Source organism: Pinus tabuliformis, chromosome J (assembly GCF_031772625.1).
Source record: "Pinus tabuliformis cultivar Carrire ecotype Pingquan chromosome J, CPIR1, whole genome shotgun sequence".
Lineage (NCBI taxonomy): Eukaryota > Viridiplantae > Streptophyta > Pinopsida > Pinales > Pinaceae > Pinus > Pinus tabuliformis.
The window spans coordinates 799,307,585-799,321,984 of NC_142295.1; the positions used below are offsets into that span (position 1 = coordinate 799,307,585).

Genomic DNA, 14,400 nt, shown 5'->3' on the forward strand with positions numbered 1-14,400 from the left:
TTCACGACCTTGGCATCTAACCGGCCGATTTGACCACAAACCGGATGTTTATGTCCTAAACCGGTTTGACGGTTAGGACAGGTTTTTCCTTTTTTTGGGCGAAATGAAGGGTCAAACCGGGTTTTCTTGCCAGTTTGACCTGTTACTGGATCAAACTGGCCGGTTTTTAAAACACTAGCTGCAACACCGAAATCTACTATGGCAGCTAGGGCCCCAAAGCCCTCAGCTTCCTCTTCCAACTCTCTCCAAGAGCTCTCTCTCTTCAAACTCACACAATGCACAAATGAATTAGAGTCTCCTCAATTCTCTTCTTTAATGAGTTTAGGATTGTCTTTTCATATTCGCCTTCCCTTTTGTCTTTTCATCTTCACTTTCCCTTTTCTCTCTTTATTATTATTATTATTATTTTCTTTTTATTAAATTCACTTTTATAAAGTCACTTTATGATACTCCACTTTATAAAGTTAAAGTGACATCCAACTTGCCTAGGAAATATCATCCTTTCTCCTTCTTCAATAAAGTATCCTTAGGCAAATTTAAGTCCCCTTATTAATTATTTCACCGCTTTAGCCTACAGGAACCACTTTAGGTTAGCAGACTCTGTCATAAGCTTCCTATGGGGACGGGGACATTAGAAAACATCAATATGCCAGGGCCACCCCACAAGAAGAAATTCTAGAGGAAAGAATGCAAGCACCTAACTCAGGTTAAAATTTCAAGAAAATTCCAGTTGTCACCATCAAGATAATATCCACTCTCTCCGCTCAAGCAAGGTTGCACATATTGGTGATTCTAAGTTCTTGTGACAAAATTCTTCATTAGTTGAAGGGTACGAGTCTAGAAATGAACATGTGCACTGGCTATAACAGATATGGGAATCCCCACAATGTTGCAGGATCAGCAAGTGATGAACGATAGAGTAACTATGGCTGGTGGAAGTGAAACTTGGAAACATAAAATGGATTGAGTGTTGTTTAGTCATAGTAGAGATAACAAACAAAAAATTAGCATGGATTGCTTGTAAAGTATTCAAACTATGTTTGGAGGTAGGCAGGCTGTTAGATTAGAATTTCAGTCTCGTAAAATACTGTCCAGTTGTTCAAATTCTAATCAAGGATATAACTGAAAGGAACTTTAAAAACTCATGGAATACTTACAACACCAAAACAATTCAACATGAAAACCAACTTAACATAGGAAAACAGAAAACCCACTACAGTCTATTCAATTGGCTCCAGCTAATATGACATGACTTCGTTAACTGTAATGTGTTGTTTGCTGCTGATTCCACAGTGAAATGGGGTTAGGTACTTGTTGATAAAAATTTAGTGATTACTACTAACTTGTAATTCTCCAAAATACATATATCTGGTACAATTTATGACACATGATGTCATTGAGTAAGATATATTTTTCTTACAACATTTCATATGACAAATGCTGTGGTGAATTATTGTTGCAAAAGTATTATTAAAAAAATGAATCAATATTCAGAGGACATTCCAAGCACAGGGTAACATTATTCATGTACCTGACAGAAGCTGTGAAGGTGATGATCTACTATCTGATTGCTTGCTTGTTTCTTCATTCCATTGCCTCCTTTCTAGCACACTTACAGCATTATCATGTACTTGTTCCTTGCCTGTTCCATTTTGTGAAATTTCAGACCTTGAACTAACATTACTTCTTGAAGTTTCAGATGATGAGATTCCATCAGAAGGCACAATTCGTTGAACCCTCGAGATGGGAAGAGACTGAGGAGCTGCTGACTCATCCTGTGGTTTTAGTAATGTTTTGTCCATCTTTTTACTGTTTTCCAGCATGCTCACCATGCTAGAGACAGAAGAATATGACCTGTCTTGTGGTTGCTGTAATCTTTTATCCTCCTTTTGGTCATTCGCTGGAACACTTACCATGCCAGACTGAGAAGAAGAAGACCCATCATGAAACTGCTGTAATGTTCCATCATTCATCTCACTATTTGCCAGCGTAATTGGCATGACATCTTCTTTATGCTCTTTCTTTGCTTCTATGTTGGAGTTCGATGATGTAACACCAAGCTGTGTTTGAACTGAGCAAATATACATAAAAGAGAAAAACTTCAGTATGCAAAACACCAGTATACAAATGGAAAAAACAGCAAAAGTGGTCATAAAGAACCATTGAAACTGTACGGTGAAATCTGAGTGACATCACTCTCCCGTCCAGACTAGGGGGTCTCATTGCAACACCGAAGCCTGCTATGGAAGCTAAGGCCCCAAAGCCCTCAGCTTCCTCTTCCAACTCTCTCCAAGAGCTCTCTCTCTTCAAACTCACACAATGCACAAATGAATGAGAGTCTCCTCAATTCTCTTCTTTAACGAGTTTAGGATTGTCTTTTCATCTTCGCCTTCCCTTTTGACTTTTCATCTTCACTTTCCCTTTTCTCTCTTTATTATTATTATTTTTCTTTCCTTTTATTAAATTCACTTTTATAAAGTCACTTTATGATACTCCACTTTATAAAGTTAAAGTGACATCCAACTTGCCTAGGAAATATCATCCTTTCTCCTTCTTTAATAAAGTCTCCTTAGGCAAATTTAAGTCCCCTTATTAATTATTTCACCGCTTTAGCCTACGGGAACCACTTTAGGCTAACGGACTCCGTCATAAGCTTCCTATGGGGACGGGGACATTAGAAAACATCAATATGCTGGGGCCACCCCACAAGAAGAAATTCTAGAGGAAAGAATGCAAGCACCTAACCCAGGTTAAAACTTCAAGAAAAATCCAGTTGTCACCATCAAGATAATATCCACTCTCTCCGCTCAAGCAAGGTTGCATATATTGGTGATTCTAAGTTCTTGTGACAAAATTCTTCATTAGTTTAAGTGCACAAGTCTAGAAATGAACATGTGCACTGGCTATAACAGATATGAGAATCCCCACAATGTTGCAGGATCAGCAAGTGATGAACGATACAGTAACTATGGTTGGTGGAAGTGAAACTTGGAAACATAAAAATGGATTGAGTGTTGTTTAGTCATAGTAGAGATAACACACAAAAAATTAGCATGGATTGCTTGTAAACTATTCAAACTATGTTTGAAGGTAGGCAGGCTGTTAGATTAGAATTTCAGTCTCTTAAAATACTGTCCAGTTGTTCAAATTCTAATCAAGGAAATAACTGAAAGGAACTTAAAAAACTCATGGAATACTTACAACACCAAAACAATTCAACATGAAAACCAACTTAGCACAGGAAAACAGATAACCCACTACAGTCTATTCAATTGGCTCCAGCTAATATGGCATGACTTGGTTAACTGTAATTTGTTGTTTGCTGCTGATTCCACAGTGAAATGGGGTTAGGTACTTGTTGATAAAATTTAGTTATTACTACTAACTTGTAAGTCTCCAAAATACATATATCTAGCACAATTTATGATGACAAGATGTCATTGAGTAAGATATATTTTTCTTACAACACTTCATATGACAAATGCTGTCGTGAATTATTGTTGCAAAAGTATCATTAAAAAAATGAATCAATATTCAGAGGATATTCCAAGCACAGGGTAACATTATTCATGTACCTGACATAAGCTGTGAAGGTGATGATCTACTATCTGATTGCTTGCTTGTTTCTTCATTCCATTGCCTCCTTTCTAGCACACTTACAGCAATATCATGTCCTTGTTCCTTGCCTGTTCCATTTTGTGAAATTTCAGACCTTGAACTAGCATTACTTCTTGAAGTTTCAGATGTTGAGATTCCATCAGAAGGCACAATTCGTTGAACCCTCGAGATGGGAAGAGACTGAGGAGCTTCTGGCCCATCCTGTGGTTTTAGTAATGTTTTGTCTGTCTTTTTACTGTTTTCCAGCATGCTCACCATGCTAGAGACAGAAGAATATGACCTGTCTTGTGGTTGTTGTAATCTTTTATCCTCCTTTTGGTCATTCGCTGGAACACTTCCCATGCCAGACTGAGAAGACGAAGACCCATCATGAAGCTGCTGTAATGTTCCATCATTCATCTCACTATTTGCCAGCGCAATTGGCATGACATCTTCTCTATGCTCTTTCTTCACTTCTATGTTGGAGTTCGATGATGTAACACTAAGCTGTGTTTGAACTGAGCAAATATACATGAAAGAGAAAAACTTCAGTATGCAAAACACTAGCATACAAATGGAAAAAGCACCAAAAGTGGTCATAAAGAACCTGCTTAGAAGGATGTTTGCATGCAACCTGCCACTAGAACACCAAATTACAAACTTCCCAAAAGACAAAATCCAATACCCAAAAGTTAAAACACGCACACTATAATAATACAAAACGGAAAGTCTATGCATCAGTCTATACCAGGGATGATTTGAAGGTCCCTGGTGGTTCAACATGTTAGAAAATGTAACTAGGTTTGGTCTTCATAATTATCTTTATACTTATGTCATTGTATATTTTATGTAAAAAGCAAAAAGAAGAAAAAGAAAAAATGTATTTTACAAGCATGGGTTTCATTAGTTAAGCATGTTCTTCATGCTTCCAGCATTTGATGAGTCAAAGCATCAAAGTCCTATTTGGACCTATTGTAAAGAAAAAGGAAAAACGTTTTTTAAATATGTATTTTGGGTCAAAAACCCCTCTAGATGCCAAGTCGGCCCTGCCCCAAAAGACATGTCTATTCGCACCCTTCTGGACAGTATAAATAGAGGATGATTTGAGATCATTTGGATACACACTATTCGCTTGATTTGTTCTGAAATTTTGCAGAAGAAAAAGTGGGCTGAAGTCTGAAATGGATGAAGGGTTTGTGCAAATTTTGCCTTAACTTATCTCTTGTTGAAGATTTGTTGTTGGTCTCTTACTATTGATGGAATTGTTGTGCTGGAGGAGGGTTTGACTTGGCATCTAGAAGGTTGGTCATCGGTCTTGGATATCTCATTTTGATCTCATAATATAAGAAGAGAATTTTTCTGGGTTTTACCATTGGAGGGGTTTTTCCCTGGCTTGGAGCCTTTATCTTGTGTTTTTTGTGTACTGTGATCTCCATGTTTTTATATTTGATAATTGTTTGATGAAGAAGAACATAATTAAATTAATAAGAAGCCAATAAATTTCACAAGCAGTTATCAAAGAAAGAGAAATCTAACTTAAGTTGCAAGCCTCCCGATTTCTCAACATGGTTTTAGAGCTAAGGTGGTTTGAAGTTGGAGGCCTGAAGATCACATTCGGTTGGCTTTTGGATCGAAGTCCTTTAAGGATATCTCTCTCTATGGTTTTACAGGACGAATTTATGTGGCTAATATTGATGAATCATTGTGGAGTGGACGAAGATTGTGGGCATATAAATCAAACTACCTCTATGATATAAACCCTGATCTCAGTTTTGATGCGAAGGTCTATTTTTGTGGTTCAATTGTTCTTCTGTAATGGCTTGGCTCATATATAGATTGAGTTTATTCTTACTCTATTCTTGTGTGGCTAGCAACTTTGACTCGCAATATTTAATGGCTTGTAACGATGGTTCAGAACCCTCTTCTCAATAGCAAAAGATCGTATATATTATGACTTGACTAACTATTATCATGTTCTGAAGTGGTTCGGTGATTAACTGAACAGTGGGTCGCATTTCTTAAGGCTCGCAATATTTTCCGTGGTGGCAAGCATTACGATGTGGCTCGTATACATTCTTATTCCTTGCAATTGGAGTATGGGCATAGACATTAATATGACAGAGGCTCGGATTACTTTTATAATGGCCATTGCATTAGATCTCATCTTTGTAGCTTGATTAAATTTACAGTGGCTTCGTATCACAGTTGGATCTGAAATAACCCATAGTGGCTCACTCGTATACATATTTCTATAACTGAATCATGGCTCGCTTGATACATTCCAGTGACTCGTTACAGTGACCCGTATGACTCAGTTGTGGCTCGATCTTTGTGAATACTCACACTCATATAAGATCTCGCTTATACCTTTAATATGCAATAACAACACAATAGCATTGTTATGGTTCGATCTTTGTATTGAGGCTTTGATTTACAGTGATAGTACCATCGCATACACAGGGATCTCATTCTATGATCTGTGGCATCAGCGATAAATGGAACTCGCATATAGCTCGTTGATTTATCACGGTGGTTTAATGGGACACATTTGTTGACAATGGGTCGCATTATATACTTTGAAGTTTGAATTTGCAGAGAGGTGGCTCGCAATGTTCTTGTAACTCACATAAGAGTCCTATGACTCTCATCCTCTCGCCTATACACTCTATGCTCTATACATCACACAGTAGCTTGTATCATTTATTATTATGGCTTGCAATAACCCATATTGTATAACTCGTCATGCATTTATTACTACAAGGCTCAGCGGAATGGTCATTTCACAGTCACCTTGTTGCATGGCTTTAGTAAAGCAATTCTATGAAGTCGACTTGAGATGATATGATCTAGGATTTCTTTGGAAACTCGTTATTATTTCTCTATGGCTCAACGGAGAATGGCATTACAATGGCTTGGTTTTTAGTAGCTCGTTGCTCGCTACAAGGATTTGCATCAAGTCTTTTAAGGATGACAACAAGTCAGTATTCCAACAGTAATGAATGACTTGACAACATTTGACAAGTTATGGTACGCACTCCAAATCGAAGATTGAAGGAAAATTATTCATGCCTACCGATGGAAAGGATATCTAAGTAGGATATCAGATGTTGATTACCTTTTCAATGGTTGCATATCTCACGATCTCTTCCTTCCTTCCTTTCTTCACACATTTTTCTTCCCAGGAACTTTTAATCGGAGTTTCCTTCAATCACTGTCAGCGACCTCATATGACATGTTGATTTTCATCTAGATAATGTGACCCATGCCTTCCTACTTCTTTTCAAAGGAGGAGATCCTTTCTTTTGATCATGCTCTCGAGATAGAGCATTTATCCATGTTTACCTGAAACCATATGACATGACTCTACAATATCAAATGTAAGCATACATACCTCAATTTCCTTTTAGATCATCCAGACTTCCTTCAGCAGCTTCCTTGATTGAAGGAACTTCAATCCCATGATCAGCGTCACCTTTTTTGTCATCATACCATCATCCCATGAATTCCACAAGGTGGAATTCTTGATGAAATCCTTGCTTCCTTTTAATTGGTGCATCTTCCGACAAATATTCCAATAGAGGATCTTGAGTATCCTCATCCAGCAGATGTTTCCTTTTGACAAATATATGATGAGCCTTGTACTAGATGACCCTTTCTTTCTTTTCCCATAAGTACCACCTATGTTGCTGATGAGGTTTTCAAGAGCTATATCCTTCCATGGGTGACTGCAATGGACTTCAATTTCAACCATCTTTCATGCTTCTCTATGATGATGTCATGAGCTCTTGCTTTCAATGCTTCTATGATGCCATGATACATCTCATCATTTTTCTTAGTGAATCATGATAGCCATATCTTACAACAGAAGACTTAAGACTAGGAATTTGAAAAGAACTTAGGTGAGGAAGACTATCTCAGTCATAGTAGAGATCTCTTACTTCCTCTTTCTTGGATTTCTTCTTTTCATCTTCCTCCACTTCTTCGATAATATGGGCTTCTTCTCTTCCTCTTTTGTTATTGTCCTTCTTGATCATTAGGACAATCTCTTTTGTAATGCCCATATTCTTGACATCCATAGCGTTGAATCTTAGCCATGTTCCTTTTCTTTTTCTGAGAACCAGACTTTCCAATTTTTCCCTTTCTTCTTGTCATAGTAGCATAAGCTTGATTTTGCTCCCCTGATCCTACATCAAATTTGGCCTTTAGTCTAGATTCTTCAATCTTGCATAGTGACCATAGATCATGGAATGGAGTAGCATCTTTCTTCCCATAGATACTTGAAGTAAAGTTACCCCAGTCCTCTGGTAGTGCGTTTAGTACAACTATAGTCATTTCTCTATCAGACATGACTTCTCCAACAATGCTTACGGAATACAACTCTACCAGTTTGTCATAGATTTCTTTTGAAGTTTCGAGTTTTGATACATATGGAATGAGGGGATCCTTGATGGATTCTATGAGAATCCTTTAATCCCTAACTTCCCCTTTCATATAATTTGCAAGTGCTTGAGCATCTTCCTTTGTTGGTTTGGTGATAGATCCTTTGACATGTTCCATAACCTCATTTTCAATGAGATTCAGATCTGTCCTTTTCTTCCATGCAAGATAGTTTGAAGCCCCAACCAATTTGTTGCTTTCCTTGCAAAAAGACATTTTAACAGATTCAGATGTGGACATAAATATACTTACTTGATAGGATGCTCCTTCTTCTTGTTGCTTTCTTGATGTTGATGATGACATAGAGAATAGAAAGCTTCTCCTTGATGAAGAGAGTTTTCTTCAAGAATGATCCTTGATCCCACACAGAGGGAGATCTCTTTGGATCCTTTGATGGTGATGTCTTTGATGATAAAGATCAATGATGACTCCTTGATGATGTCTTCAATGGTAAGGACCTTGCTTCAACGATAGGGAGATTGAATTAGAATCTTGCTGACAACGATCTTGGTCTTGCTTCTCTAGAAAGGAACTTGATGTAAAGGTCCTTCAACTCTAGTAAGGTCCTTGAGGTCTCTTGAGATGACTTGAGGATTCCAAGACTTCTTTCTAGTGTAGACTTCTTCTTTATAGATCTTGACTTCTAGATCTGCTTTGATTCCTTCCTCGAGATTTGATCTGTGAGTGTCCCTTGATAAGATGGTCTTCCTTGACTTTGTCACCTTAGCTCTGATATCATGTTGAGAAATCTAGGCATCAATATTAGGTGATTTCTCTATTAATGATAACTACTTGTGCATCCTTTTACTTCTTAGATTAGGATCTTCTTTTACTTGTGTTATTATAGTGTTCTTCTTCATCAAATAGTTACCAATGCATAAACCATAAAGAGATAAGAGACACGCAACGTAGGCTATCAGCCAGGGCCAAAACCTCTCCCAATTGAGAGTAAAACCCAAACAAATTCTTCTTCTTATAGAGACTTCAATTGACGAATACCAAGACCAAGACCCTTGACCTATTTGCCATTCCAAGACCAAGACACAAAGCCTCCTTGATGAGATTCTTCTTGCTTGAGTCGACAACAGTCAAACCTCTACTTCTCCCTTCTTCTCGGCTACCTTTCAGAATTTCGGCTCCTTGATTTAGGTCTGCAATCTTCGACCCTAATTGAAAAACCCTAGTTTCCACTTCTTGAAAAGTGTCAGCTTCTAGAAAATGCCTTTGATTCCTTCGCTTGGGATAGAGTCTACTTCTAGCTTATCTCAGCTTCTCCTTTGACTTGACCCTCTTGAAATTCGGTTACCCAAGAGGACTGCAATTCCTCTCGGTTTCTTCTTTGCACGTGTGATATCAAAGTGGCCCAAAACAGATCCAAAAATGATGCTAATGACCCTGCTCTTCTTCTTTCTCTCTTCGTTGATGATTAGGTTCCTTCCCAAGTGATCTTTGCACTTCCTGTTTCAGACTGAATTTCTCTTGCTTTTGAAATGAGGCTTTGTTGCCTATTTATAGTTGTTTGCCCATGCATATAAACCGACTTGATAGGGACCTAGGCCGACATGTCCTTTTGAGAGGTTTCATTATTCCTTCTTGAAGCCGACTTGTAGGAGGTACTTTTGCTTGGTCTTGGAGGGCCTTCTTATTCATTTAATGACTCATACAAAATGTAACATACCCAAGAAGGGTCCTTCATACATGACATTGACTCAATTTGAATTTTATGACTTGATGACAAAACCTAAAGGTTCACAATGGGAACCTTAACTAAAATAAAATTCCTTGATCATGAAACCCATGATTCAAGTACTACAAAAATAATTTTATTTTCTTCTTTACATCAATTACATAAAATCACAATTGCACGTGTCATTATGAAGACCAAACTTAGTTACACTTTTCAACAAGAGGGAGTGTCAGAAAATGTAACTAGGTTCGACCTTCATAGTTATCTTTTTACTTATGTCATTGTATATTTTATGTAAAAAGCAAAAAGAAAAAAAATATTTTTCAAGCATGAGAGTTTCATGCTCAAGAAATTATTATTTCATTAGTTAAGCATGTTCTTCATGCTTCTAGGATTTGATTAGTCAAAGAGTCAAAGTCCTATTTGGACCTATTGTAAAGAAAAAGGAAAAAGAATTTTTAAATATGTATTTTGAGTCAAAAACCCCTCTAGATGCCACATTGGCCCTGCCCCAGAAGACATGTTTAGTTGCACCCCTTTGGACAGGGTAAATAGAAGATGATTTGAGCTCATTTGGATACACATAATTGTCTTGATTTGTTCTGAAATTTCGCAGAAGAAGGTGGCCGAAGCCTGAAATGGATGAAGGGTTTGCAGAATTTAAGCCTTATCTTATCTCTTGTTGAAGATTTGTTATTGGTCTATTGCTGTTGATGGATTTGTTGTGCAGGAGGGTTTGACTTGGCATAGAGAAGGCTGGTCATCAGTCTTGGATATCTCACTTTGATCTGATCTTCATGTTTTTACATTTGATAATTGTTTGATGAAGAAGAACATAATTAAATTAATAAGAAGCCAACAAATTTCGCAACCATTTATCAAAGAAAGAGAAATCTAACTTAAGTTGCAAGCCTCCCGATTTCTCAACAAAACAGATATATCCTAGGGAATGAGTCCCTTTGTTGACTCCACAATAATTAAACCAGTGGTCATGGATTTTCATTTTGCACTGGTCAAGCTCAGGGCTGAAACAATACTCCATGTTTATTAGGCACCCACAGACCTACTATGGTTGTGAGGTCCACAGTGCACACTGGCTTCTTATAAATTTCAATCACTGTTGTCTAGACACTTATGAACCGAGCATGATGTCAAACTGCTAGACCAAACACAAAAATTTAACTAAGGAAAACTTGACACACTCATAAAATATCGTCCTACAAGTGTTTTAACAACGAGGATTTGAAGACAATCCTCAGCACATGGGGATTTTAGTGAAAATGGTAGGGCATTGGATAACTCTGCCACCTCACTTCAATCCATCTGTGTATTAGAGCCACATTGGCAAGAGTTGCAGAAAAGACAGTTTTGAAAAGTTTTTTTTTTTTTTAGTTTAGCTTTTCTTGTTTTTAAGCCTCTCTTAGTTCGCTGGGAAAACAAAGACATGGAACTAGGAAAACTGCAGCCACCACAGGACACAGACCCAGACAGACAAAACACAATGCAGAGTGTAATGATATTTGACTATGCTCTTTACCATCATTAGTCCATGGAATAAAACAATATTTTTCCTTGAGAAAGTTTTCATTCCTCTGTAATGAATCTTCTTGTTAGTCTACTGATATATCCTGTTTTCTTATTGCTTTGACAAGCATAAATCAGGATGCCTGTAAACAAATGTTGGGAACTGTTTCTAGGCGTCTTTATATAACCTTAGTTCTTTGTTGTAATCGTATTGGCATGTGTTTCTGAGCATCTGCGAGCAGTTTTGGTTTCTTTGTTGCAAGTGACATTAGCAGATGTCCAAAAGACATTATTTTACTATCAGAGCACCATTTAATCATGGCAGTGGACAGTCAAAACTACACAGTATACCTGTTAAAAGGAGAGAAGCCCCAGGAAGTGTTGGAACGAAGGAGAATCAGGAAGATAGAAGATGGAAAATGAATTTTTTGAGGCAAGATTCACTCAAATGGAAGCCAATATCGAAGCATTGCAGTAGATGGTTTCTAGCTTGGTAACCACCATCTTGGAACCAACGACTGATGTGAATGGATCAAATGCAGATCTGGAAGAGTCAGAATCAGGTCTTACAAGATTATACTACCAAGTTCCAAAAGCAAGCTATCCTACTGAGCATTTCAGGAAGACAAACTCAGCATGGTTATCAAATACATTGGAGGTCTTCACCATTACATTCAACAAAAATCTGCCTTCAGTTGTCGAGGATACACGGATGTGCAAAAGGTTTGTAGAATCTCAACAGCAATTTGTACAAGATTACACTACCGAGTTCCAAAAGCAAGCTATCCTACTGAGCATTTCAGGAAAACAAACTCAGCACGGTTAACAAATACATTGGAGGTCTTCACCATTACATTAAACAAAAATCTGCCTTCAGTTGTCAAGGATACACATATGTGCAAAATGTTTGTAGAATCTCAACAACAGTTTGTACAAGATTACACTACCAAGTTCCAAAAGCAAGCTATTCTACAGAGCATTTCAGGAAGACAAACTCAGCATGGTTACCAAATTTATTGGAGGTCTTAACCATTACATTCAACGAAAATCTGCCTTGTTTGAGGTTTAGAGCCTTGGTGGAGCTTGCACAAAGGCGATATAGAATGAAGACATGAGCAAATGAATTGCTGGGCTTGGAGAGCGTTAAAGAGAACCAGCAACAGAAATGAAAAAACAGAAACAGTCTATAAAAGGTTACCAAATACATTGGAGCTGTTCAACATTGCATTCAACAAAAATCTACCTTGTTCAAGGTATATAGCCTTAGAGCTTGCACAAAGAAGATAAACATTGAAGACATGAGCAAATGAATTCCTGGGTTTGGAGAGTTATGGAGAACCGGCAATAGAAATGGAAGAACAGAAAAAGTCTGCTCAATTCATTGATGAAATAGTATGTGATGTGGTTCCTCTCGATGTATGTGAGACAGTGATGGCGGATCCTCAGTTATCATTAAATCTTACCTGGGATAAGGAAATATATGTTTGGCTTCATCCATCCAGGCAAACAACTGATCGATGCCAGCAAAAGGCTTGTACTGTTAATGTCAAGGCAGAAAGGAAAAAGGAGGAACAAGCAAATCAACATTTAGATAGAAAGGAAAAAGGAGGAACAAGCAAATCAACATTTGATAGGTGAGCAAAGGAAGCAGCTAGGGGAACTAGTGCTGTGTCCAAGGAGGTATTTCCTGAGCCAAAAGGGGTGTCAGTTGTGTTACACCTCATATTGTATGAGGTTCCATTTTGTAATTTTCATCACAATGATGGAGATTTGCTGCTGGTTTTTTGGAGATCTTTGGCTTGGGCAAGTCTTACTTTTCCTTGGTTGGATGATTGAACTTCCTGCTTGGTTGTGTTCTCACATGTGCTTGCCTTGTTACCTATGGATGGTTATAGAGCATACTATCTCATTACGGTGTGGTTTGCTATATACACTTATCTTGGATATGGATGATGGTTCCAGAACCCCAAGGGGTTAAATGATGGGGTCAGGAGGTAGATGTTTCACGAAGTTGATGTTTCCTAGTGACTTGGTGTGTTGATGTATGATGTAGTGTCAATAGAAGGGGGTGTTCTATGTGATCCACGTGTTGGATGCATGATGGAGAACACACTTGATGATTGGATGGGTTAGAACATTGTTATGTCCCCCTCTTATGATGCTGCTTTGGTAGAATGATTCATGTTGCCTTTGTGGGATTCTCCTAGGTGATATAGCTTAATGATGTAACATTTGCTAGATATCACCTAGAGTGAATGTGTTTAATGATGCTAGTACCCTCATGGATGTGTTAATTTGTGAGTATGAGTTAGAGGGAAGGGTACTACATATGATTTAATGGTGATCTAACCTTTTTCTGAAGGTTGGATGATGACTTTTGATGTATAATCCCTTGGCGATGGTGTGCCTCATATTGGGTTGTATGTTTTGTCGTTACGATGGTGGGGTTTTGCTAGGCAAAACATCTTTTATTTACATGGTACAACACTTATTTGGAGTGCACCCCTAATTGCCACACATGTTCATGGTGTTTTAATCTACCAGTGACTAATCAAAGGGGGACCAAGGTTATATTTGAGCATTAACTTTTGTCCATGTCGCCTCAAAATCGGTCTCTCACAAGGCAAAGGCTAGACCTTGTTGTAATAATGATGTGGATTACCACTGTCACCTCAGTGATCCTCCTCCTACTCTTTAGTGGAATTAAACCACACAGGAGGCTTCCTAGTTTTCACCTGAAGGATATTCTAATCTAGTTGGCTCAAGGAGATATGAATCAAAGGCTAACTAGAGGTACTTTAATGAACAAGGGCACAATTCTTTGTGTAGGAGCAGCCTACCATATCCAAAGCCCTAAAGAAGGACCTAGAGTTTTGTTGACGGTGTTGGACCCGCCAACATGTCAAGGGATCTCCCCGATAAGAAGTCCCAACTAGACTTCGGACCGTTTGGTGTAAGAGTCCCAGCAGTGGGTTGTACGGTATTGCCTTGATCGGGGTTGTGTGTAGAGGTAAGTAGAATGTCCTTGTTGGTAGCAAGGGTGTGACCAGCATAGCAAGCCAAGGAAGGTACATGAAGGGTTCTAACACACGGAATGGGGAATGAGTGCGCCCCTTAGAAACCTGTGGAAACACGCAGCTTGAAAGGGAACACAT

At 38.2% G+C, this 14,400-nt stretch overlaps 1 protein-coding gene across 2 annotated transcripts in view; it reads right to left on the bottom strand.

Moving 5' to 3' along the window:
* The window catches only part of LOC149229136 (uncharacterized), a 144,285-nt gene that overhangs the window by 100,271 nt on the left and 29,614 nt on the right, over positions 1-14,400 (bottom strand). The window contains exons 2-3 of one of the 2 annotated variants that reach the window (XM_089378493.1): positions 3,576-4,115; positions 1,532-2,071 (exon numbers count right to left, since the gene is read on the bottom strand). In XM_089378493.1, coding sequence (XP_089234619.1) covers positions 1,532-2,071; positions 3,576-4,115 — 1,080 coding nt within the window. The remainder of the gene's footprint in view (positions 1-1,531; positions 2,072-3,575; positions 4,116-14,400) is intronic. The other variant, XM_089378494.1, reaches the window with a different exon arrangement.